Below are 27,841 nucleotides of genomic sequence, written 5' to 3' on the forward strand. Positions count from 1 at the left end.
TAATTGCTGCAAGTACTTGCTGTAATGTATACAAAGCAGCATATGCACACAGATGTGGGGTCATTGCTGTGTGTCTAAGTGTCTCAGTATGTACTTACTGTCACTGTTCTGGGGGTTTGGGAGTGGACATGAAAAGAGACTGATGACTTGTCCATGATGAAAACACTGAGTCTGTGGCTGAGTTGGTAATTTAACCCAGGTCTGCTCAAAGCTGAGCTACTCTTTCAAGAACTGAGACTTATTTTGTATGGAAATGGGTGCTGGGGTGAGTTTTGCATACCATCCAGACCATTTTAGCACAGAATTAGCCTTTCTAATTAATTGTCCTCCTTCCTTAATTGAGTATTTACTTGATATCTGACCTCTTTTAACATACTCAAACAGTCTGAGATGGCTCTCTCAAGGAGTTCACTCTCCAGCTCTTTATTCAGGCAGAATTCCATTAATACCAGTTATGCTCACTCTGGGGCAGGGCCAACAGCTCCTGCCCAGGCTAAACCGTGGCCTTTCAGACAAGGCACAGATTTTTTCCATACTTGCCATTATATGCTTTAAAAGCACTTGGAGAGTTTTGCTTTCAGTGAGGACAAGAGCAGAATCCAGGAAAAAGATAAAAATTCTGCTTCTGTAAAAGATGGAGGTTTGTTGTAAGTTCAGCAGGGACTAGAGAAAAGCATGTCAGGAACTGTGTAGAAAATGCTTGTTCTCTGGAGATACTTTTCCAGTGTCACAGACTGAAGAATCTTGGAGCACTCTGCTGCATGGACACTTGCTTGATGCAGAGTGAGTACAGATGAGATCTGCACTGCGCTTCGTGTCACTGTGTATTTTAGAACAAGAAATCCCTCTCCTCTTCCCACTTTTATTTCCCATCCATTTGCTGTTAAAGCTTCTGAGTCTCACCTTCTCTCCAGAGGCAGCGTCGGGGCATTATGGGCTTGAGTGATGCTTCTTATCTCTTCTGTGAGAAGTTGCTGATGTTTGAATGATAAAGAAGGAAGACCCTGGGGCAGTAAATGCCTCAAGTTGTGTTTGCAAACTTCCACAGATGAGCAGTCAGTGGATGCAACTTAAACTACCATGGAAGTACAACAGGAAAAGGGTGATTTTTTTGAGAATGGCATTGTATTACATCCTTCTTTGAGCAGATAATTTATTCAAGGAGTGACAGATTGTCTCATCTGTTTGAGGCACTAGCCAACAACCCAGATTTAGCTCTGGTTGCCACAGATTCCCTTTGCTGTCAATATGCAGTGTATCCAAGCATAAAATGAGCCATCAGACCGCAGCTCAGAGGTTCTATATTAAGTTTGAATTGCCAGGGTGAGAAACCTTGAAAAGCTGTTGCCTGCACCTGATTCACAGGTCCTCGTATGGCTTTAGTCTGCAAGGCTTTAATTCAGCACACTGTATTAGCACTGAATTTATATCTTTTTTAATATGTCCAGCAAGATATTAATAGCCTGCACAGCAAGTGTCTTCTGGAGCAAGTGGAGGCTTTCCTGTTTGGATCTACCAAGTAATTGATCCTCAAATACAGGTGCAGGAAAATGCTTCAGAACCAGATGAGAAAGGCTATGGCTTACTCTGAAAGGTCAAGTATACAAGAATGAAAAATTTACTTAGAGACGTAGTGCAGGAAGGACATGTCCTAGAAACAGAGTATCCCATGTTATAGGGAAAGTTTTTTCCACTGCCAAGGGAAACAACAGAAGATCCTGAACAGAGAAACAATTTTCCAAAAGTCTGACACTTGCAGTTTGCAGCTTCTCCCTGGTCCTCTTCTGGCAGAGCTCCATAAAGCTGCTGATCTCTGTCAAATTCTGTGGTAAGTCTCGCTTCTCCCTCTGAGTGCTGCTGCTGGTGGGAAATTTGACCAAGAGTGAAAAGGACCTGCTGGTAATTGTCTTCTCCTCACTGCCAGTTCTGCACCCCGACCAGGATGTGTTTGGGTCAGTGGAAAGGATCCTGTGCACTTCTCTGAGCTTTGGCCCCATGCCACAGCTGGCCTGCTCAGGGTTACACTTGTTTTGGTGTGAATCTGCCCTGGCTGTTGGCCTCTTATAGTGTCTCGGGATTCAGAGTTGTCCTTGAAATATGCCCTATCTGCTGTAGAACCCCTCAGCAAGATGCTCAAGGCTCGGTGGGGATCTCAGCCCACAGGAGGTTTGGCCACCTGACACCAAACCATTGGTGAGGTGGGCAGCACCTGCTTTGTTTCCACTCATGCCAACCTCCCCAGTGAGCTCTTGTGCAGCTTTAGGCTGAGGTCTGTTGGTAGAAGTCTGTCAGAGTAAAACTCTGCAGCTTCTCCTGAGCTCAGCACTTGCCATTCATCTTCCCGAGTCCCTTGTTCACCCACATTCCATAAAATTGATAGCAGCAAGGACACAAATATCACCTCCCAGTATTTCTTCCCTTTGTATGAGTGTTGCCTCCTCTTTCTTTGGCAGACTGACCTCTGGCTGGAGCTGATGCTGCCATTCCATGGTGTACCATTCAATGGGCACTATGTTCTTAGATTCTTCTTTTGTTTAATTATTATTATTTATTCATTTTCATCCTAGACAAAGCATGTGCAGCCTTTATAAGGCCTTGCCATTGTCATCTGCAAGTGCAGCAGTAATTCAGTTATTGTACCTTTCCCTAATTCTCACCAGTGCAGCAGTGTGAATATACAGGGAGCAGAGAGACACGTGGTGGGAGCCAGAAGCAATTTAGCCACAAGAGTTTATCATCAAGATACAAAGCACCCTGGAGCAGGGAAATTGCCTCCTTTGCCAGCTCATGGCCTGACTGTTGGCCAGATACATGGTGCTCTTTTTTTTCTCACTGACAAAATATTCCTTTTTGTGCAGCCTTGGTGCTTTCCCTGATCTCACTGCTGGATGCAAACTACATGAAAGAGCTGTGCTGATGCTGTTCAAAGAGACATGGAGCCTCCCTGTAGGCTCCATTCAATAAGAGACCAAGGATACGTGCACAGAGTTGTGTTGGGCAGGCTCTGGTTTGGTTGCAGTATTTTGAGAGGCATTACAAGGCTTTCCTGCTGGTCTCTTTCAAGAGGTTTTCCTATTACAGTGAAAAGAAAAACCATTTTGTAAACTCTGGGCAAGAAGTAATGTGTTCTGTTCTGTGGCTCTTCACTCCATCTAAGTCTGCAAAGCAACAAAGTGATGAATTCCTGTGATGAACTCCCCACATGAGATGTGTGGAAAGTTACCCTTTGTATGCAGGTTTGGAACAAGAGTCTTTACCAGCATTTCTGAGCTCTATGATGACAGTCCAAACCCCAGAGTGCACTGGCCAAAAACCCACATACTTGAGACCAGCAGGTATGAAGGTTCTAAACACTTCCTATTTGTAATCCTCAACACTTTACATTTGCACTGGTCCTGCCTAATGAGGCTTTGACAGACTTGGCTATAAAGAGATTTGTTCTGGACCAGTGAAGGTGGAGGATGTCCTGTGGTATAGGGAGTCCTGACTGCTCAATCGTTTCTGAGTGATGGTGGCTGCTGGAAAGTGACATCCATGTGGAGAAGGTCAAAGTCTTGGTCTGAGACAAGTCTGATTTAAGTCTGCATCATAATGATGCCTTCCAGCATCTCTCAAATAAGGGGCTAAGTGTTGTTTGCCAAGGTTTAGAAATTTATTGCAAAAGCACTTTTTAGAGTTAAAATTCTCCCTGTGGTTTTGGTGATTTATAGATTTTATGGCCATTAAGTTCTTCTAGCATGACTTTCATTGTATAATACAGTACAAGTGGTTCCTGTGTCAGGGTCGTTGCTTCTGGCTTTGTCCAAGGTCAGGTTTAGACAGGTTTAGAATGGTGCTAAGGGAGTTGTTTCCCTCTCCTGTCTACTTCCCTCCCCTTGTTAACCCTGTCCTGTGAACTTTTGATGATGTGGTGGTTCTGTGGCTGCCTCACTACCTTGATATCCACCTCGCTGCTTCTCTGTCTGGGCAGCACTTGGTCATTTAATAAAAATGCATCGACCTTTTCTTGTGAGAAATGTGAACTCACCCCTGGAAGGAACAGCAAGGACAAGCTGTCATCACGTGTAACATTTCATTGTGACTCAGCTTAGATGTGTGTACTTGAATGGCAATTGCCCTGTTCCAGGTCGCATTTATCCGGATGGCTCCCAGGGCAGCATGAAGCATCTCCAGGACCGCTTCCACCTTCTCCATTCTTGGCAGGCTGTGCAGCTCCAGCCCACTGCAGTCACACAGGAACCTGCAGGGAGCTGTCCAGCCAGGGGGGGGAGGGACATTGTGCCATCCATCCAGGACATTGTGTTTGTCTCTGGTCCCTCCCAGAGTCGGTGTTGGCAGGATGCCCATCTCTGTAATAGCTGTACACCGTGTTATTTCCAATCTTACAGGAAGTGCATGGATCCTGTCCAAACCAGGACGATTGAGATATGGGAGCTGCTGGCTCTTCAGGGCGAACAGGGTGAGGTTTGCAGTGGAGTGGGAGCATCTCTCTGCTACTGCAGAGGCACCAGCACTGCATTTTGTTTGGCACCAGCTTGTTTTTCCTTCAGCATTTCTCCCTATGCACTGACCGAGCTGCAGCCCTGAGATTCACCTCCTTCTGCAGGCAGACTCTTCATAGAGAGATTTTAGGAAAACATGGACAGAAAACCACCCAGTCCATGAACACATTAGGCAGACTCAGTCCATCAGCCCTCTTGGTGGGGAGCCCTCCATGCCTGGACCACAGTCAGCAGTGGCAGAGAGACAGATGTAAAAATGTCTGTTCAACTGAAGATGGTTACAAACCATGAAACTGCTTTACTCCATGGTGAGGAAACCTCACCATAACCAGTGAAAATTCCTTTATTGAGCTGGTCCAGTGAAAGGTGCTCTCAGAAGGCTCCTTTATTCATTTTCATCCTCAATTCAATGAGCATTCCACCTTATGTTTCATACGTGTGCCTTTGCTACAGAGCTTTGTTGAGCCTTATCACTGAAGGGTAAATTGCATCCTTGTTACTGTATCAGTAACAGTACTTTTGTGGGCAGGTAACGCACAGCAGAGACTGGAAAAGCACAAAAACCTCTGGTTTTTTGGGGGCTGGTACATGTTCAGCTATTAGCAGTGAACTGGCTTCTCTGATCCAGCACTGCAGTGAAATGGAGCTGGGTGAGGGCCTTGCAGTATAAATCTATTGTGATTTCTGCATTCTCTCTCCTCTTGATTATAACTCCTACAAGGTGCCTTTATGTTGGAGGAAAATAGATGCAAGCACAGTTTTGGCAGGCTGGGAGAAGGCAGCAGCAGCAGAAGCTCTTAGTATAGAGTTCCTTCTCTGATTTTTAAAGGGGTTCAGCTAGTTTAGAAATAATGTTTTACTCTATATGTTGTACCTGGAATTGGGGTGAGGTACAATGGGAAGGATAAACCAGTCCACTCACCTCTTGTATAGATGCTCCAAAGCAGAACTGCACATAATCTGATTGGCATTTGTAGGGGATGTTCTACACAAGAGATAATAATTTGAGCTCCAGTGACCATTTCTTACCTTATTTCTAGGGTCCATCTAGGAAAAGCTATCCTGATTCCCTTAAACAGTGCCTGTTTGTTTTTACAGTGAAAGGGTTGGTTGGTTTTGCTTTTCAAGCAATTCATTTTCACTGTCTGTGACCCTGGGGTGACATGTTGTCATAATAACTACAGGGAACTTGTATTCACTGGAAAAATCAAAATGACAATTTTTGGTCAGGCTGCTTGGTTTGATTTTAATGTGGGAAAAAATGAATTCACGTACTGATACACAAAGCATCAACAGATATCAAAAATAAATCAGCATATACATACCACTGGGAGATGATAAATATATGCATGACTTGCAAAGGCAAGTTACATCCTTACTAAAAGGCAGTTGGAAAAAGCAACTGTAGAAATGAGCAAGATCAAAACAGTAACTTCTTAAAAGGCATTAGAAGGAAACAGAACAAGAATTTCACAGAACAGGACCAGCCCTGTGGACCTTTGTGCTGTGCATACAGGCATGAACAGTCCTGTCCCACACACAGGTGGACAGAAATGCCTCTCAAGTGGCTATTATCCTGAGTGACAGCTGGACTGGGAACAGTGACCTGCTTACCTGAGCCTGAGAGATGTGATTTTCCAGCTGATGGAAGTCACCACATCATTACCCAAATCTCTTTTTTAAAATCTGCCTTTTCCTACTTAGTCCCCAGGCCCAGCACACTTTGCAGTCCATCTGTTTCTGGATAAGAAGAGAAGGTGAAATCACGTGTCAGTTGAGAAAATTACCTTTGTGTCAGATCCCATCTTTTCAATAGTGTATACAATGAGCTGAAAATGCTGGGTCCAGTCCCTCACTGAGCTTCTTACAATACCAAGACTAATTGATAGCAGATTAATTGGGCACACTTCAAAAAGACAAAAGTACAATCCCATCATAGCTGTGCACCTTCATCTCTTTTGGGGCTTTTTGTATTGCCTTTTGGATCTTTCTTCCATTCAGCCTTGTAACCATTTAGAAGTACTAATGTTGACCAGGCTATGATGGCTAGTAAGGATGCACAGTGCAGGCAGTCCTGTAACATGAAGCACACTTGTACAGCTTCTGAGGTTGTAAAGAACATTCATTTTCTATGCATGAAGGCTTTGTATTTCTGTCCCTTCCTACACAAAAATACTGGCTGATTATCGTTCCTTCTAATGTCTTTCCCTGGTGTAGATCAACGAGCAATGTGGATTTCTACGTGTGATTTTATACAGTTTCCTCCACTGCAGGAGGAAATGAATGACATTTCTCTATAGGGGAATTGATTGTGACATGGGAATGTGAGGTCTGAGGGGGCTTCTGGGCTGTTGCATTGCCCGGAGCTGGCAGCTGCAGCAAGACACAGGGGGGAATTAGAAAAGATTAACACTGTGTGAGTGCTCTGGTCAGGAATCTGGCTGCTTGTGCAAGCTCATGCAGCAAGGGCTCCCTCCTTCCCTCAGCCCCTGGTAGTTTTGCTGTTGGTTGGGGGGTTCCTTGCTACCCCCTCTCAGCACTGACAGTCCAGACTCGTGCTCATCCACTGCTGTCACAGCCTGCTTATCCCTGCTCCTCTTGTCTTGACGTCAGAGGAGTCAGCTGCTGTTCAAATCTGTCACCCTCATTCCAGACTTGGTAATTATCCCACCATAATGACAGGCATTTACTGCTCATTTCCTTCTCTGGTCTTCGGGGAAGGACGTTATCTCCCAGCCTCACTTTTCTAAAGGTTAAGGTCTTTCCCTTCAGCTAAGTGGAATATTGTTCCTTTAATCATACCTTTCTGCCTGATGTTTGTCTTCTTAACTAATGTGTGTCTCCCTGAGCTGGATTCATCCCATACTCATTCCTCCCAGGATTTGTGTCAAAGCATTAATTTGCCGTGAAATTTCCTTCATTCAGTTTAATTTCAGGACTGCTGCTCAGGATTTTTCATTTGAGATCAGATCTCAAGACCTACATTTCACGCTTGATATCTGTGAGCATGCCAAAAGCCAACCACATTCCCTTTTAACAGCTAGGTTCAAAATTGATTTCAGGAGACCAGGCTGAGAGAGCTGAGGATGCCCAAATTATGCTGCCCTGGGCAGGCCTCTCGCTGGTTGTCAGACCAAAATCTTTCCGAAAGTAGATGTTGTGTGTGAATCACAGTGCTGTGTGCTGGTGGCATATTGGTGCGTTAGCCCTGTGCATTAAGGAGAGAATATAACAATAAAGCACATAGTCAAGAGAAGTGGCTGTCTGAAGTGTAACACTTGCTTTGTAACTTTCAGGCTAGAAATCCAGCCTGTGAGGATTTGCTGACAAAACTGGGTGATAACAATATCTTGTGAGTGCTGTTGCACTTAGCTGTTTTTGACCTGTGAATCAGAGATGAACGAGTGAAGTGCCATCGTACAGCTGGCACAAAAGTGGCTTGTTCTGATTTTGTGTCAGCCATGCAGTCTGGAGCCATTGCCTGGATTTCAGCACTGGCGTTAGGCTCTGGTTTGGTGAATTTTCTGAAGCTTCTGTTTGGCTCTGAGCACTGTGTTTTCACTGGTGTATCCCTGGAGACCCCCGATGTCTGAGCTGCTCACTGTGACCTACCTACCTGACTTGCTCTGCTCTCCCTACCCTCTCGATCTCCTTCCTGCTGGCCTTTGGTATTTTGTTTGTTCTTTGCAAACCATAACACCTCAATTAAAATGCAGTTGTGTCAGCAAGGAAGGCACCAAGAAAGTGTTTTCTGGCACTGTGGGCCCCACCTCTCTCCCCAGTTTTACTACAAAAAATGATAATTATTCTGAGAGTAGTTCCTGTTTGGCTGATGTCTCGCAACTAAAAGCCATGAAAAACATTATTCTGTGTAAGTTCCCGTTACGTACTGATGAGAACAATCACACGCACCACAAGCTGCACAGAGGAAGAATATTTTCACTAAAAATCAATCCATGCTGCAGTACTTGTAGATAAGCCTGATGTGATGCAAACATTTTCCTGCTCCTCGTTTAAAGGAAAACATGCTGCACCCACATGACCAATTGCCTCGTGTGTCTCTTGTGATCTGACTATTTTCTGCTGTATTTGACTTATGCTAATGGGGACGATAATGGGCTGTGCCTTGCTTCAACTTGTCACAGCTTTTGCTAACAGCCTTGTTTTCCCAGGCAACCTTGGCTTCAGTTCTGGTAGCTGTGGAGGAGAAGGTGTTAATGCAGCCCTGCTTATTTTAGCAAGTGAGTCAATCCGTGGTTTTAGGAAAACAGTTCAACACATTAACCCTTTGTTTCCAGAGCAACACAAAAAAATCACTGTAGAGTGAACAGATGGCTCAGCATATTTTTAGCCTTGCTCTCTGTTCCCATGGTATTCCAGACTGTGTGGGATTCCCCATAGACTGTTGTAAGACTGGTGGGCCCAGCCAAATGTCTTGTTTTGCAACACAGCATCAGAGGGAAGGAGGGAAATGGAATCCTGTTTAAATCAGCTCTAAGTAACTAAATGAAAGGTTCTCAGTTCTCACATATCACAGATGGCGGGGGAGACTGTATAGAGAGGTTGGTCATATGATTCTGGTGCTTGCTCATTGTCAGCTGCTACGTTGCATTAGGAGGGACAAAATAAATGTGAATTACTCTTCTAGGGGTGTTATGTGTATACACAATTGATACATCCAAAGGCATAGATTGGCAGAGGAAAAACTCACCAGGATTTTGGTGGTTTCTGGCTTGAAGACAGAATGGGGGAAGATAGTTTCTGTAGCTGTGAACTGTCTCTTTGGGATGTGTACTCTGAGGAAGTTCTGAAAACTTCTTAATTCCAGGCAATGATCCTTTCTCAAGTGAGGTCAGATTCAGAGCTATTCACATGCGCTCTGTTTCGAAGTTTATTGGTGGTACTTTGTGGTTGTAAAACGTTTTGTTGTGTAAGTAGAGAGGTTAACCTGCAAGGTATATGATGTGAGGGAAGGGGTTCCTTAAGTGCAATGACTTTTGGATCTCAGCTATGGTTAGACATTCTAACTGTAAGGATGATAACTAGAAAATTGGAGTATGTAACATGGCAAGAACTGTATTTGTTGTTAACCCATATTAGGTTTGTGTCATCATGTATTAAAGACTGCAAGTGATTTCTCAATATGGAACAGAAATCATAGCATCAATTTTCCTAACACTGCCCGTATTTCTGTTATAAACAAACATTCATTGAGGCTCATTAAGTATTATATTCTCTTAATAGCTCGTGTGCATATTAGAATGTTCTGAACAAATCCATCCCTAATGTGTTTTCTCAGCAGTACTGTGGCTCAGTCTTTTACCATCAGAAGATAATAAAATGCTGTTAACATAACAAAATGCTGAAAACAAGGTGATGACAAGGGTGTGCCCAGTGGGGCAGATGTCATTGCAACAGAGCACAGTTTAGAAATACCTGTATATTGTGTCAGATCATCAGCGTGCCTGTTGTTCCATGTCCAGTCGAGCAGATGTATTCGGAGATAACGGACACCAGCCTGTAGCATTGAGAAATTGAAAGTGAGACTATAGTGGGCAAGTGAGACAGGGTAAAAAGCCCAACAAGCTACAGCATGGACCAGCTCCATGCAGGTTTCACTGCTGCCCACAGTATCACTGCCTTTATGGTGCACTGTGAGTGTCGTGTCAGTATTGCCATCACCATTTTAAAGAAGGGGAAGTCAAGGCAGATGAAGTAATTTGCTGGTAACATCATGCTCCTGGAAGACTTGTTGCTCTGTCCCCTGTGCCACAGCCCCATGGCCACTGCATACCATGTCTTTCCCCAGCAGCATGGATCTTCCAGTCTAGATAAACCCTCCTGCCCTGGGGGCTGTGATGTGGATCCTATAGCTCCTGCCCTCCTCTGTCCAGAAGTTGAGACGAGGAAGTTCCTGCCCTCCTCTGCTCCTTGTCCCTCTGTCCTGTGCTTCTCAGCCCAGCTCTGCAGATTGGAGCTCTGTGTCCCTGCCTTTGGGAAGGGCAGCAGCTGCCCTGCCGTGTGTGCTGCAGATCCACAGTGCTCCACCATTCCCGCTTCAGCAGTTCCACTGCACTCACCACCTGTCGCCCACCTGAGCCCAGGTGATGCTTGCACAGAGCATCAATAACACATCAACATAAGAAGCTTCCTTTTTCCTCTGAATGCACTCAGCCACCTGCAGTGCGTCTGGAGCCACCTCTTTCTTTCTGTGCCTTTATGATTCACTGATAGATTTCACACACTCCACATGGTGGATGTTTTCTCCATCTGGATAACTGGTGTGTTGGGGTCTCCTCCCCCCTGCCATGTAGCCCTGGGAGCAGGGCCCTGAGGGGAGACACGGGGTTTCCCTGCCCCTGGTCAGCCTCATTCCCCATTGGTTGGTTTGTGTTCCCCGGTGTGGGGAAGGACCCTCGGGTCCTGTGGACTGCGGGGTTCCTGAGCAGAGCCCTGGCCATGCGGCTGAAGAAATAAACATCTCTGAAACATCTACCACGAATCTGTCCATACATACTTCTTTTCCACGGGATTCCTGGTTTGATATATGCGTGTTACAGTAATCCCCGCGGTAACAAACTGGTGGAGGAATGCAGGCAAGACACCGATCCCTGAGGACAGAAAATTCGTGAGTAAAAAACCACTCTAGACCTCTCTCTTCTCATCTTGGTTTGGATATTCTCTCTGGACTATGGAAGAATCGTGGGAAATGGGGCTCTCTGAGCCACAGAAAAAAATGTATCTAGAAGTAAAAGGAATCCTTGAGCAACAAAACAAAAAAGTAATGCAACCAGGAGATCTAGAACATTTTTTTAACTGGCTTTTCAAAAGGTTCTCCTATTATTTCTCGAGACTTACTTTTTGATATCGAACCTCCTGGATCTTGTGAGGGGCGTTTCTGGGATGAGATCCGGGATAAGGTAAGTGATCAAAGAGAAGCTTTCCGTGCATACCTTATAATCAGTGAAGCTCTTGAGGAGCATTTGTATGGTCCCATTACCCCTAAAGCAGAAGATCGTACTTATCCCATGGCCGAGACCGCGCGGCCGCCATCCCGGGAGCACACAACTGCAGCCGTGCCGGCGGAGGTGCCTGTGCTGGGTGCGCCCGGCCCCCTCGGGAGCACGCGCCTTACCGCGGACCCCATCCCTGTCTCGGGGTCCCCGGCCACGCGACCGCGAGTGAGGGAGCGATGCCGCAGGCACCGCGGGTGCCGTGGGCCACGAGCAGCCAGGAACCGGGCATCGGCGTGGCAGGCTGCTCTGAGCACACGGCTCGGAGAGCCCTGTGGAGGGAGAAGCGGCGGTTTCCACAGTGACACGAGAAGCCGCGCAGCGCCGAGCCGGAACGGGGCCACACTCAAAGCAGCGTGGAGTTTGTGGAGCGGAACCACTCACAGGGCACGGGGCCGGCGGCGATGGCAGCGCGGGGCCACGCAGAGCCCAGACACGTGCCGGAGCAGCGCCGCTCGGAGAGCGCGGAGCAGCCGCAACGCGGGGACCTGGCGAGACGTCGGAGTCGGCGAGGCGGCGGCCACGCGGGACCAGCAGCCACGACGAACACGCAAGCACGTGATAGGAGAAGTTATAGCAATGAAAATTACAGGAACTGCGAAATGGTACAATGTAAAAAACAACTATGGATTTATAACACGAGATGATACAGGGGAAGATTTATTCATCCATAGAACTGCCATTAAAAGGAATAACCCTAAAAATTACCTGCAAAGTGTAGGAGATGGCGAAGTTGTACAATTTGATATAGTGCAAGGAAAGAAGGGTTTACAAGCAGCGAATGTTACTGGGCCTGGAGGTATTCCAGTCAAAGGCAGCCGTTATGCACAAAATTATAAACAATATCCATCCCAGCAACTTCCCTACCCACAGCCTACTTTCCCCTTTTACCCTATACCCAATATGAACCCTTTCCTAAGTTTACCCCATCCCCAGTTTATTCCTAATCTGTTTTTCACCCCATGGCTTCCCTATACAATTCCCTTTCCCTACAATTCCTCTCTGATGCCGAGGGGGGGATGAAAAGAAGGAGGGAAGAAATTAAACCCTCTCCTGCCTCAGTTTCCCCACAAAGCATGGCCGGAGAGTTCTGTCTCCCTTCTGTCAGCCCTAAGATGTTCCACAGAATCTGTTTGGACATTTAAAGACTCAGGAGGGTGGCTTGTTTTGTCTTGAAACTGTTCTTGTTATGTTTATCCAGTTGTTTTCATTCTCCTTTTATTAAAATAAAACGGGTGAGCTGTTGGGGCTCCTCCCCCCTGCCATGGAGCCCTGGGAGCAGGGCCCTGGGGGCGAGACATGGGGTTTCCCTGCCCCTGGTCAGCCTCATTCCCCATTGGTTGGTTTGTGTTTCCCTCTGTGGGCAAGGACCCTCGGGTCCTGTGACTGCAGGGTTCCTGAGCAGAGCCCTGGCCATGCGGCTGGAGAAATAAACATCTCTGAAACATCTACCAAGAATCTCTCCATATATATTTCCTTTCCACGGGACTCCTGGTTTGATATATGCGTGTTACAGTAATCCCCGCGGTAGCACTGGTGGATATTTTTCTCCCCTTGGACCAAAGCCCCATGGACTCAGGTCATATTTGCAAGAAGATGCAATACCATGTGTTGATGCTAAACCCAGGGAAGACAAGTGAATGGACTCCCTTGAATTTGATTAGACTTTTTGCGTTGCAGCCATTAGTAAATGATGGATTTGACAGATTTTGGTCAAAGTTGAGGCCAAGACTACTCAACTTTGCTTATGTCATTTAGGACACAATCCCACGGTCTGCCTTCCAACTTGCTAAATTGGGTGTGCACAGTTAAAGCAGAAACTGAAACAATCCTTTCTGTTTACAGAGAGCTCACAGAAACCAACTTTCAGGCTTGAAGCATGCAGATAAAGGAGCAATGAGTGATGCTTGAAATCAAAATTCAAAGCAAATTCAAAGCCATTGTTTCCAGCAGTGATGTATGTCGCTGTATGCTTTGGGATCAGACAGCAGCTGATGGAAATTCATGATGTTGTTTGCAGTGGTATGAATTATTTATGATGCACTGTCTGCTGGGACTGAATGGGTTGGACTTGTGGCTCCAAAATGCTGGCCTTCCACTCCTTACATGTGTGACTGGGAACTGTGGTCCTGTGTGTGCTGTAGGGTCAGGTTCAGGGAGAGCATCACGTTTTCCCATGTGACATCCTGAGATGGTGACAGCTCAGATTTTAACCCACTCCTTCTAGGCTAGGTAAATCTTCCGGGTATGTCACACCTTCTCAAAAGGCCTCAGATGAGGTACTCCAGTGGCTTTTTATAGTTCCAGACCCTTCCTGTTTTATAGCTATGGTGGGTAAACAATCATGCTGACAAAACAATTGTGCCTTGCTTTTCAATGGAGTCTGCTCAGTTTTACTTTGCAGATAATGGTTCTTTATGTCTTTCTTCTGCTACAGTCTTTTAGAACCTGCAGTTCCCTGTTTGCAGAAGTCTTTATACCTAGTAACAAATAATCACTTGATCTTCCTTTTGCCACATTAAACAGAAAAAACCTCTCCTTTTTTGGTTGCAAAAGATGTTTTAATTGTATGTCAGTTCTCTGCAACCTGTCTGTGTTTTCAGCATCTTGTATGACAGTGGGTACCACAACTGCGTGAGTGTTAGTTTCTCCAATGCAATGTAAAATAATTTCCCTCATCTTGTGTTGCTTCCCTGAAATGCCTCAATATCACAGAGAAATCTCATTTCTTTCTCCTCCATATATAAATCCAAGCTCATCAAAAGACAGCCCTTCTGACTGAAGAGCTCCAACATCCAGGGCCGCATCAATGCTAAGAACACCTGAACCCAGGGGCTGGTGAAAAGGACAGGGGTGGGTCTCACACACGTGGTGGTCTCGTTGCCCAGCCTTGCAGCCGGAGCAGCATTTCATACTGTCAAGGTGTAAACTTACACCCCTTCCAGATGTGGAAAAGGCCAGTCTGTTAAAACCAGGGCAAGCGCGGTTCTGCTGCTCCTTGTATAAATCATGTGGGAAGCTCTCTAATTCCACCCTGCGGCATTTACATGTTTAATCTCCTTTTGCTGTTTTTTTTGAGGTTTCTCACAAATGCTTCTGCCTCAGGAGATCCTGCCCAAATGTTGCTGCTGCAGCACAGCCTGACCTTTTCCTTCAAGTGCTTGTGTTGCCTTGTCACAGCTCCCAGGTGTTCCCTGCTCGCACTTCAGGGCGAGACGTGCTCACAGACTCCTGCAGTATGAAGGGAAACTGCTGAGACAAATTGTTTATTTCAAATCGCATCTTCTGGCTGTGATTTGGATCCTGCTGTAAGATTGCAGTGGATGGAGCTGGTGTGGGGTCCCCCTGAACTCAACTACTTCTAAATCTTACAAATGTTTTTTGTGTTAACAAAATCTCTTCTTTTTTGAAGACAATTAAGTGAGGTCAATAGAGGTCTGAGTTTCTTCTTGCCTGCAAATGGAAGCAGGATTCAGTTCCAGTCAGAAAATCTTTGCTGGAAAAAAATACTGATGCTGTTTTGGCAGCTTCAGTACAAGAGCTGGCCAGAGGTCTGGAGAGGGTTCCTTGGCTATTCAGTACAGGTGACCCTGTATTGAACTCACTTGCAAGAAAAGATCCGTTTCAGTAAATCTCTTCTGAGGTCTGTCAATGATTTGTCCTCTTTTCTCTCCTTCCTCCACTCCTTCTGCTACAAACATCCTTTCCATTCTGCTCTTTCAAGTGTTCCCAGCCTCCTCTTATGTGTCAGAGAGCAGCACGGGGCAAACACCCCTCTGCAGGGCAGTCAGGATAGCTGGGAAACCCAAGGGACAGGAGGCAAATACTTTGGCTGAAGTGAGCAGTTACTACAATGGAGAAACATGTTTGCATTGAAAGGGTAATCAGCCATTCATTCAGGCAAGTTAAACAGTAGGGACAGAGGTTTGGTTTTCTCCAGTTGTTTCCCAAAGAAACATGATTTGTTTCTTCTCTCTGAGATTTATGTCTTCTCTCTGACTATTGGATGCCTACTGAAGGGTTCATTAGAGACATCCTTGCAACTGCCAAAAGAACCAGCTGGATTATTGAGCCTGCAGCTCATTTTTTCTGCCCTTGTTCACTTCCTACAATGAAGAACTTGTTTGTAATCCTTGATGTGCTGCCTATCACACATGGTGGGGGACTGCTCTATGCAGAGAAGAGTCCCCAGCCCAACACACTGTCCCTACTCATTGCGATGGCTTCTGATGTTAAACTCTGGAGCACACAGTGCTCCCTGTGCTGCCTGTAGGTATCACAACAATCACACACTCATTTCACACTGAATTTTGGTAGCAGTTGGTTTTGCAGTCCTGTGTCCCTTGCCAGGGGATCAGCAGAGCCCAGCACAGCCCAGGAATGTGGGGCCCAGGAGTCTGAGCATGCCCAGGACCGGCTCATCCTGTGTGTCCCACAGGTGCAGAACTGGGCTGTGCCACCCGTTCCATTACCGAGGATGGAGCTGCTATTCCCTCATTCCCTGGCAGAGGCTGTAGACTCCCCCAATCCCAGGGGATTGTTGGCTGCAAAAAAGGCTTCAATGTCACCCAGCCTGCCAGGTAGGCTGACAAATCCATAAGTTTCCCAAGGCAATGAATAAATAAAACAACTTCTGATTCATTGTGGGGAGCCAGCCCTTTCTGAGAAGGAGGAGGACAGGACATTATTTCTTTACAAAGTGAAGCAGAGGGGTGATTTACACAATGGGGACACCAGAGAAGATTTAAGGGTAGCTGTGGTTTATTTCACCACAGATTGAAATTTAACTTAATTTTAAGTAATGACTTCAGTCTGGAATTAACTAGGAAGAGCTTCTTGCCTTATTTCAGAAAGCTACTGGTAAAAATGCATGATCAAGTGCACTGCAGGCTCTTGAAAACTGTGTGCAAATATGCAGGGATTTATGTACCAAATATGTGTGTATATTAGTGCACAAACCCTATGCAAGTATCCACCCAAACATAGGCCCCATTGATCAAAATCCTTTTATCCCCTGACCTGTGCTGGGAGCTGTGTTGATTATCCCTGGCTGAAGATGTGAGCACTACTGGTGTTAATTCATTACATCAGGCTGTTCTGTAAATTCTTCATCATCTCCTGCACTGATGTCAGTTATTTGTATTGTAAAATCTAATTGAAAACCTGCAAATTAGGTTTAGGGGAAATTGAATACTGAAGCACTTTGCTCAGGTGATAATTTCATTTACTGTTAAGACATTGCTTAGACTTAAATGTGAACATATCCTCTGTTCCTCCACAGTACACACTCCCAGGCACATAAGATCTCATTTAATTTGATTTTTAAAGGGTAATTTTAGATGTCTGAGCAACTGGTAGACTAAAATCATTGGATCAACTTAGAGAAATAAACTTAATGTGCCAGATTCACTGGGAACAGCCAGTGACACTACTGTGTTATAGCACAATATTAAATAGACTAGAGGCTTCCCAGCTGGCTGCAGGAATCTGCACATTAAAACCTACAACACAATTGTTGTTCGTGAAGGTGACAGGGATAACACTTACCCGGATTTTCCATATCAAGTGTGTCTCTACTTAATTGGTTTCAGTTGGGATTTTCAGCTAGTCTGGTATGCATTAACCACACGCTATGGTTTCTAGTGAAGTAGCTTTTTTTTTGGAAACACAGATGTGTGTTCTGATGCTCTAAATTAGTGGGGTTACGGTAATTCCTTGTGATTCCTGGGTAGGAATTTGATCATGAGTCACACCATAGCTGACATCTGGGCTCTGCTGCCCAGCTGGCAGGACTGGAGCTGTGGAAGCCTTCTGCAGTATGAAAGTTTTAAGAAGATGTCTAACTTGTCATGGGCTCTGAACTCATCATATAGCTCCTTGCTTGCCTTGCCTACATAAGCTGACTTTTTTATTTTCCCTAAGAAAAGGAGAGAGGAAAGGATTCCATTTAAGGATCGGATTGTGCCTTTCTCATTCAACACAGAATTTTGCATATGAGTAAAAATTTTGTCATTTTCTCATCCAGATTTGCTTGCTCTAAATGAGCCCTTTGGCTTATCACAGCATTTATTGATACAGAAGGAATTTATAGGCACCGAGAAGTGCTTGAAGGAAGAAGTGTCATGCGCACACATTAGTGCATTATCTGCAGGGCTTTGGGAAACTGCTGGGGTTTTGCTAGCATGTGGGAGAAAAACACACCAGAAAATTGAGAAACTGGGTCATCTGGATTCATTTGCTTCATCTTTCCAGCTGGGCTTTTGTTGCTGCTCAGACTGACATAGCTGAGCTCACACAGATTGTGCTGCAGCAGGATCCTGTGGCATCCTCCACACCTGCTGTCCCTGCTCTCAGCTTGTTCATACTCTTGAGTGTCTGGAGGGCCCAGGCCAAGGGCAGGGTTGTGTGGAGCTGGCTATGAGCTTTTACGAGCAGCAAGAGGCTGCCTCTGCCTCAGTGAGGGTCCCTGCAAGGTACTACATGCAAAGGCACAGGCATGCAAGGGGATGTACACAAGCTCCAGCAGCGTGGTTGTCACAGAAAGGACAGCTAGCTGTGTGTGCACTCACCTCCCTGGACTGTTCTGCCTCTCACCTTATTCTTCTTCAGCTACTTGTTCCTCCATTCCTTTTTTTCTAGACAGCACAATAGCCTCTTCAGTCTAGGCTGTTTTTCTTCCTCTATCCCAAAACCCTCCTGAAAAATCTGCCAGGCCATTTTTGGGGCAAGTGCTAATTTGGTGGGTATGTTTAAATTCAGTATAATCTCATTCTTTTGGTGAGTAGTGATCAGAAAGGCTGAACTGTGAAGGTGAGATTATAAGGAGTAAGTACATTGCTTGTTTGCACAGTGTACTGGACACAACCATTCTCTATGTCATCACATGAATACATTTATGTACTGTTAATTTTCCTGTACAAAAACGATATTCTCTGCCGTGTCAGGGAAGTTTGTTTTCATTCCAAGTGCCCAATGAGTTTTCTCTCCTATAATCTGGATTCTTCAGGGAATGAGACTGCTATGGGCTGTGCACATCTTTGTCTGTCCTTTCTCCTTCCCTGAGAACTTGTGATAAGAATCACTAAGGTTTAAAGTTCCTCTGCACTGAATGCATGGCAAGAGCTTCCAGAGAAGGAAATTCTGTTGGCACCCTGCTCTGTGATGAGAGGATAAGTCACAGATTCACCCCTTAATAAGCTCTTGAGATCCCCATAGGACAGCATTGATGTGTCCCAGCTGAAGAAATTTTGGTGAGAGCACATGCCTTACTCAGCACCAGTGTCATGTAAGACATGGTTTCTCCTTGCAGAACCATTTATTGGCTGGTTCAAGAAAAGAGTGTGGGTATTCTTCTTGTAGTCTTCTATAGAAGATACAGACTGTATCAGAGCAACAGATGATACACCAAGCTCAACACATATTTTATCATCTTTTCTTTTAGGTGGAAAAACTGGCAAAGTACTTGGACCCGAATGATTTGGGGAGAATCAATTTTAAGGACTTCTGTCACGGAGTTTTTGCTATCAAAGGTATGTGCATATTTCTTAAAAATAATCCTGTTCAGTTCCACTAATGTTTCTCTGATTGCAGAAAATGTAATGATCAAAGACATCCTTTCTTTTAACTGTGGTTATTTGTAGTGACAGTAGAGCAGCTCTGGGAACAGAGCTAGGATATTTTTCCTTTTTGTGCATCTCATATATTAATGGTGAGCAATGCTAGAGTTCCTGTATCCACAGGTGCCTGGGCATTGGTTTACTGCTAATTTTTGTCAGAATAAATGTGTTGTGGCTTAAAGACAAATACACCAGAAGAAAGAGTAGCTTTGTGGTTAACAGGCAGGGCGCAGGTTCGATACTTCCAGATTCTGATCTTGTTCTGCTGCTGATTTACCTTAGGGAGTTAGGGAGCCCTTGGGCTTTTGGTTCTCCACTAGGAAATTTAAGACTATTATATTCCTCTTGAGGTATCTGCAAGGTATAATTAAAATTTTATATATATATATATATATATATATATATATATAATATATTTCAGAGTACTTGGGGTCATGTATTGGAAGGAAATGAGTTAATTACAGTTGGCCATGCAAACCCTGAAGATGGAGACCAAGTGGATTCAGCCACATCCTTTCCAAAGAAACAGTCCTTGACAGAAGACACAGACATTGTTATGCTTTAGAGCTTAGCCTAAAGGCAACAAAAAACCAGTGAGGAGGGACTTCAGCTGATTTGCTGCTGATTGCTTTTCTAACTTCCCATAGTGAAATAATCCATCCTATCCTTTTCTGGACACGTGGTGTGTTCTTTGTAAAGTGTTGGAGTGATGTTAACGCAGCACTTGTGCTTGAGGCATGAGCTCTGGCAAGCCGCTGGTCAGAGAGAGTCCAGCTGCGTTACTTCTGTGCATCGCTGAAGCGACTTCAGCATCAGGAAGAGAGCTGCTGGCTGGGCTGGCTAGCTGGCGTCTTTTCGGAGGGAACACAGCAGGAGCTGATGGGATCGGCTCACATTAGCTCGGAGACAAAGGAAGAGAGAGGCTCTTCTGGTCTGACTCCTAACAGGTTTATTGTTAGAAGTCTCGCAACCCAAACAAGCTTGGAAGGGATGGAATGTGATAGGATGCTCCCCTGAGGCTTGTTCTCAGTTTTATGGAAAGTTTGCAAACCGCGGGGAAAGGGGAAAACAACCAATGAGTTACAAGCCAGGGGAGGATACAATTTAACATGAACCACTGGGGGAAACCGAGAGGCGGGAGTTATAACAGAGAACCAGCGAACAACCGAGTAACCGGGAATTTTCCCGAACTGGGGGAGGTGGCTTGTACCCGGGCACCACCCAGGGGGTGCAGCTTAGGCTTCTGAGCCGCCCCTCGACCCACCCTCTGAGTCTGCCTCTTGGGGAACTCGATCCAGGGGATGGGCTGGGACTGATTGGCATCACGCTGCCCCAGCCCCGCAGTGGGCTGGGTCACCGCCACGTGATGTCACAGCGCAGAGGCTTCACTTCAGGGACAGGTGAGTGTCACAGTGATCATGGTGTGGTTCCAGGAGAAGCCTCTGGAGAGTCTACTATGATGAGATTATTATGAAGTCATAACGATGCAAAAACGTAGAACCACAGCACTTTTAATTAAAGTTTATGGCAGCCAAAGATAGTGTATAATTAGGTAAAATTACAGTGAAAAGCTGTTGTTATCAATGTTCTTGGAGACACTGGCCAAGGTGACACTGATGTGTTTGAAGAGAAGGCAAGAGAGAGCCTAGAAGGAAAGTTACTACATTCGTGCACAGACCTTAAAGTCTCTGCTGGAGGTTTTCCTTGAGCAGAAAATGCTGTAGCAAGCTGAGTTCTAGTTTAAGTAAGACACAAGCTCTGTAAATCATCTGATGTCTTCTGTAATTCACAGTCTAAAGATGTGCACAAATGGACAAAATATGATGAGGAAGGGATAGAAATGACCCAGAACATCTCTTCTGTGGTAACTGTGCCCTTGTCCAAGCACCCTCAGGGATGCAGTGGGCAGCTGCATCTCCTCCCTCTTACTGTGGGGACATCGTGAGAATCTTGACTTATCAGAGTCATGAGGCCCTGGGGGTTTTCATCCTTGCTCACCTCGTGGGAACTGATTCTTGTGTTCATATCCTAAGGTTTAATCCTGCAAAGATGTGACCAGATCAAACTGTCTGGAGTACCTTGCACTCAGTTCGTGAATAGCTTAAAGCCGAGGTGTGGAGCTGTAGGGTCCAAATCGTTTGTGTGATGGTTGTTAGGATATATCTGGTTGTTAGGATGTATCTGTGAACAGATGCAGAGAAATCACCCAATTCTGCATCATCACCTAGAGCTCCCTTAGCACATCATTAGCATTTCAACACTTACACCGAGTCAGTGCTAAGTGTTTATCATCGAAGCAGCAGCAGCTGTATCTATTTCTGATAAGACACTGTGCTGCATGTTTTCACAGCATCTCTTTAGAAAAGCTGCTTCTATTGCTCATCTCACAGCATGGAAATTTTATTCATCTTTGGCTACCTGCCATATTTTCCTTAAAAATTAAATTGGTTATGTTAAAGTTCAGAAAGGGCATGTCTGCCTTTCAGAATGGAAAGCCTCCACCATGTTGTTTTAGTACAGCCACATCCCAAGGGGAGTAGCAGGCTTATTATCAAACAAAAGCAATTTGTCTTGGCAGCAACAGATTATAAATATGTTTCTTTGACATCTCAGCCTATTACAATTGCTTGGGGCAGTCAGATTAATGGAGCAAAATGAGATGCTACTGTAATCCAGTGGGGTTTTCAGTAATAGAGTATGAAGTTGTGTTATCTTTAGCAGTGGAAGCCAAATGTTTAAATTCATACTTTACAGTCCTAATGCCTTACTGTATTTCTTATTTATGAGACTCAAATTAATTTGTCTTATAGATGCTTGCCCTTATAGTATGGTGAAGAAATTGTTTGCTGCACAGAGGTGATATAGTGTCAAGGTTTTTTGGTGGTTCAGTACCTTGAATTTATTTAAATCATGAGGTTTGAAGCATCAAAGAACAAGAAATTCAAATCAGAGTTGACATCTGATGATGTTGGTTTGAGCATCTCATATCCAGGGTTGGATCTCAGTGAAAAGCTAAATGTTGGAACTTGAAAAAATCCCAAACATTGGAGTGTTTAGTGCTCCATAAATGGTTGGTAGAGAAACTCCTACCCCTGGATCTAAAATCTGCAGCTTGGCCTCTCTCCTCCATAAACCAGGGCATTGTCTACTCTTGCATGGTACGAATGAGAAGTGTTGTGTTACTCTACAAATGGACATCAAGCCTCGTCTCCTCCTCAGTGCTTCAGAGCTGGATAAACCTCATGACATATGGGTCATGTACCTCTGCAGCAGCTGCTGGGACTGTCAGGTGGAAAGCATTTCATTTTCTTCAGCTGCTGAGTAGCAGGAGCTGTGGGTAAGGATGCGCTGAGCAACAGTAGGACCTTGGGAAGTAGTGGAGAGGATGTGTTCAAGTGGAGGTAAATATGCTAGAGGGCAGAAGTGTGTTAGAGGAGTCCATTTCGACTGTGTCTCTGGGGTGGAATACTGGACATGTATGGTGCTTGCTATTTATGGAAAGCTTTGCTTCTTTTTCTGGTCTTTTGTGGATTAAAGGACTTTGCCTCAGCATCTGTGCTGTGAGTCCATGCTGTCTAGGCTTCTTTCCCCATGCAATTAGGCTCTGCCAGAGCCAGGGATAGGGTTGTCATCGAATTTAAAGTTTTGCAGCAATTTCATTGGAATGCCAGAGTATGAAGGTTTTACTTGTGCTGAAGCTGCCCTCTCTATCTGCTGACTGCAGGGCTTTAATAACTGTGTCTGCCTGTAGAGCAATTGCCATGAAATAACACCTGTAGCCTCTTACCTGACTGCTCTGTGGCACTGCTCAGAGACACCGAGAGCAGCCAGAACATCACTCAAAGGCTGAATTCCCATTAATTTCAGCAGGGTCAGCATGGGAACCATTACTGTTTGCTCAAGCAGAGCCAATGGCTGTTCTTGCTGTTCTGAATTTATATTGTACTGATCCAGTAAATATTTTCTGCCACTCATAATACTTAAAGGCTTGAGTGGAGCTGTTAATTCCCTGTGCTCTGCAGGCTGGTGGGTTCCACAGTCAGATATGTTTGCAGGACCAGGCTCTAATTGAGTCTGGCCTGTTCCTTGTATTTTAAGATTTCTATTGTCTTTCCAATAGTCTCTCTGCTTTGATGTTCTGCTTAGAAGTACCCAAACCCTGACAAACACAGGGGGAGCTCCCCCTACTGCCCTCGGTGTTGCAGCTCACAGAGATGAGAGGGTACTGAATGAGCACAGATTAATACAGAATTAAGATACAAAGGCAGATGTATTCTGACTTTATAGCTTATTTTAACCATGAAAACAGTGCTGACTACTGTGTAGTGTTTGGAGGGTCATGGCTTTTATAACAGGAGAGACTGAGCCATGTCAGACAGAGCATTTCTGCATTTATGAATCTGTGTGCTTTAGCAGAATCACTGTTTTTTCAGATGAAATCATACAGCCTGTTCTCCTGGAGCAAGAGAGTCCTTCCCTCATCCTGTAGAAGTTTTAAGGACACTTTAGTTATGCTCTGTTACGGAATTTGAAAATGGAGAGTTCTAGGAGCTCCTTCATATTCATTCATAATGTGGAAGAAGCACAGCTGTGAATTTATACACTTCCCTAACTGCAGCAATAGCAACCTTTGAATCTTCAAAATAGTAACACAGATCATTATGTGCCTTCAAAAATCCATCTCTGTGCTTCCCTAGATCCTGAGGCATCTAATTGCTGCGGTTGGCTGGAAAGCTTCTAGAAGCAGGCTTTATATAAGCAGCTAAAAGTTAAAAAGCTCTGTGAGTTCCTATCACTTTTTAATGAAAATTCAAAGAATACAGATTTGCCCAAAGTTTCAAAGAAATGTCCCAAAAGGGATGTTGGCTGTTCTGGTTGCTCAGACTGTGACAGGTTATTTGGACTGTGAAAGAATATGAAAATAATACAGTATGAAATTTGATGGTGTTTTTTCAAAACAAAGTTTTCTAAAGCAGAGTATTTCTGGCCTTCTGTTTCACTGGAGATTATTTTTTTTTAAATATGCTCTTATAGTTTCATTCAGATGTTCCAAGCAAACATATTTCTCAAAAAAACAGTGCCAAGTTTTGGCCATCTCCTTAAACTAACTTTAAAATCTAATTTGCAATCCCATAGCTGAGAGAAGTGTTGTACCAGCTTTGCCCTGAAGATCCAGCATGGAATAAGAAATGGGTATGTTGCAGGCCTGTAAAAGGGAGTTTATTTGCTTCTAATATCTAGGACCAGGACAGCTGCACCAGCATGGAAATTTCAGTAAAGCACATCAGAAAATCCCAAAGTCTATGTGACCCCATTTAGGCTCATAGTTACAGATCTCAGACTTCAATGAGGCCGTACTTGGAGATGGATCTATCCATTCTGGTAAGAATAACTTACTGACAGGAGTCGTGCTTGGGATGGCTCCAGGGACAAGGACTGTCAGTAAATGTGAAGAGCTGAGCTCTCCTGGATTAAATTACCCTATAGCTGCTCAATGAACTGAAGTTGGTTACTCCTAAAAGTACTTGAGAGTTTTCTGAGACTTAACTAAATGTCAGTAAATACACCCTGAAACCACAAATGAGTCTAATACACCACTAAAGATCCAAGGGTGGATAAAGTAAAAAGCTATTGCTATTAGGAAAAATGCCAGAAACCAACTACATTCAATTAGGTAACCAGATTTGATTTCCTATAGTATTAAAATTGCTTAATAGCCTGTGAAAATTGCCTGATATGTTACAGGTTAAATCTCCTTCTTGGAGCATTTGCAGGAAGCAGCTTTCCTAAAATTGAGTTTATTTGCGGCCAGAATGTCTGTTTGCAAATTGAATGTTTGTTAGGGTGTGAAAACCGTTTTTTAAAATTAAACTGATTGTAAACTTATAAAATTATCTCATAAAGGATATCATGTCTAGCAACCTGAGCAAACTGAAAAAGTTAAAGGTTCATGTCTTCGCCTTCCAGTGACTTGTAAATGACTTTCATCATCTTTGCTTAGGACTGAAGATGACCCTGTTCTGGCCAAATGAGTTGCGTTTGCTTTTGTATTTGTAGTATTAGGAGAAGTAGTTTTTAACTCAGATAATTTTGACAGACCAGACTAGAGAGTGACTCAGTGCTTTGTTAACTAGAACTCATACACATCCATGTTTCAAAGAGTCTCCTGAGTGGACAGAGAAGCTGCTTCTGTGCTGGCTCATCAGATGTCTTTAGCCAGGGAAGAAAATACAGCAGCTTCTGGCCACTCTCATTTTGTGATCTGATTGTTTAGTCCTTTCTCCAGACACAAGAATGCTGCCAATCTGTGTCACAGTGATTTACATCGAGCACGGCCCTTTCACAGGGTGTTTCTCCATAAAGGACACCCTTCAGTGGAGCTGCAGCAGTGAGTGCACAATGACCTGGAGCTATTCCTGGGTTACTCTTTGCCTCTCTCTGCTGCTTCACTGTGATTGCAGTGCAGCTAAGTCTTCTTATGCTGCCCAGAAATGTAGATGAAGTTTTCCCAACCGCAGCAAAGGAGAGAGAACATTAATATCTTATGACGCAGGTAGACAAGACATCCTAATGAAATATCTCTAATCAGCCATGTAAGTGGTTTTCAGTTCTACCTTTTGCAGGAAAATGAATTTATAGCAATAATAGGACATCTCTAGTGCAAGAGGTCCTTAAAGTAGCCAGGAATTATTCCTTTGCTTCATTGCAATGGGTTATTTTTGGACAGATTCTAGCCTTGGGTGCATACTGCTGCACAGCTTGAAATATCCACCACGGCAGTTCTGCAGACCTCAGCACACAGGATTCTGCTCAGGAGTGGTTCTGCTAGCAAAGAGCAAATCTTTGTCCAGTACCTTCTTATTTCCATATTAAGATTTGCCAGAGTAAAGCTTAATTTGTTGTTTTCTGTCTGGACTGTGACAAACTGATTTAGCTCACTGGCACTTCCCAGGCTGCAAGCCAGAATGTTTTCTGGTAATAAGAACACACATGGACAGCATTTGAGACACTCCAGTGTTCTCTCTTTATGTTACGCCATTGTGTAACCCTCCTGGAGTACCTGAAAAATTCAAATTATATTTAGATGAGGGGAGCAAAAGGTGGGATTGTATTGGCACTGTTGCAGAAAAACACTGAATAAGAAAGCTGATGCATCACCTGACTGTGCATCACCTTCCTGGTGTTAAGAGGTGGTCCAAGGAAAAGACCAGCATCAGTCCTCCAGAGTGAAGAGATTCCCATTTGTGTCCTCACAGGGAAGATGAGAACAGAGAACTTGTTTTTAAAACTCAGTTCTTAATAGGAATAAAACCAGTGTCACAATCTTGAGATTCTCAAAGCCAGTGGCAATTTTTCCGTTGATTTGATGCATGTTGGAACTGGTTCAGATGTCTGCAAGGTGGTGATGATGTGGTTTAGTAATCTCAGAAGAAAAAGGGCTCTTAGCATTTCCTTCTCTTCTTCCCTTTTTTATGGTGTATAATAACATGCAAATCTTCGCTGGAGGATGAAGCGAGCCAGGCTGTCATGCCAGCTTGGATGCAGAGCAGTGTACAGGGGATACTGCCTGTTGCACACCCAGACATCTGGTGCAAAAGTCGCCTTTGCAGAAGGAGACTGGCTCAGATGAACTTACACCCTGAATCTGCCAGCACTGATGGAAACTTGGCCTGCGACTACTGTAAAAGCAAGATTTTACTTTGTTTGCCGTTTTAAGCTATGCAGCTTGGTAAACAAATTGGATTAAATTCCTGCTGATGTTCTGGAAATGGGTCAAGTGCTTGGTCAGGTTCTGGATCAGGCCACAAAAGCCTGGGTCAGGTGGCTCTCGTGAAGACGTGGTGAGGGCTGCACTGAGTCAGTTGGATGCAAAGGAGGCAGTGCTTTTCTCCCCAGTGCTTTTACTGAGAAAATGGCAGGCCAAGAGCTATCAGGAAGTGGTTCTCTGTAATGGACAAGGGAAATGAAAGAATGTGATAAGGAGTAATCTTAGGTAAGAAATGAACCAGCAAAGAGAGGACACAGAAGACTACATTTCAGACCCTGGAGATCTGGGAGCTGTTTGTAACTCTAGCTCTAACAGACCAGTCTGGCTGGCCTTTTGAAAGGAGGCAAGGTAGAAACATTTCTCACGCCCTTGTTTTGGGTAGTTAAATCCTTTTTTGAAGACCCACAGCTTTTGTGACTTTTCCCCACTAAAAAGGAAAAAAGAAAATTGGGACAGGAAGCACTGTTATTAGTACAACTGCATTAGGAAAGTAAAGCTTGAAATTATGGTTGAAAATATGGTTGTTGAGAAATTTTAGAACACTGTAAACATACTCCCTGCATTACGCTAATCTGCATCCATTACTGTGTAACACTTGGTATTTATTTTCCTTTTTTGCTGGAGGTAACTCACTTTAATGAATAGGTGCTCCATCTCATGCAGAGACCTTTTAGCAAAGCCGTTCATACCTGTGATGAGTCTCACAGTGGGTGCTGGCACAAGGCAGTTTGATGAGCAATAAGCTTTGGTTATTAATGTCAAAAGATACAAACAACAGATTGAATTTTCCTCTGTGAGAGGACTAGAGAATAACCTTAGGCAAGCACGGAGCACTTTATGCTAAAACCAAGCGGAAGAAAAGGATTATGGCTGGGTGGGAAATGTGACAGTCACAGGCAGGGCAGGTTCTGTAAAAAGATGCTCTCTCCAGGCAAACAAGTT

At 44.5% G+C, this 27,841-nt stretch overlaps 1 protein-coding gene across 3 annotated transcripts in view; it reads left to right on the forward strand.

The window, feature by feature from the left end:
* The window catches only part of RAB11FIP4 (RAB11 family interacting protein 4), a 125,231-nt gene that overhangs the window by 21,097 nt on the left and 76,293 nt on the right, over nt 1-27,841 (forward strand). For all 3 annotated transcript variants that reach the window (XM_039562088.1, XM_039562089.1, XM_039562087.1), the window contains exon 2: nt 18,957-19,044. In XM_039562088.1, coding sequence (XP_039418022.1) covers nt 18,957-19,044 — 88 coding nt within the window. The remainder of the gene's footprint in view (nt 1-18,956; nt 19,045-27,841) is intronic.

Source organism: Corvus cornix, chromosome 18 (genome assembly GCF_000738735.6).
Source record: "Corvus cornix cornix isolate S_Up_H32 chromosome 18, ASM73873v5, whole genome shotgun sequence".
Taxonomy (NCBI): Eukaryota; Metazoa; Chordata; class Aves; order Passeriformes; family Corvidae; genus Corvus; species Corvus cornix.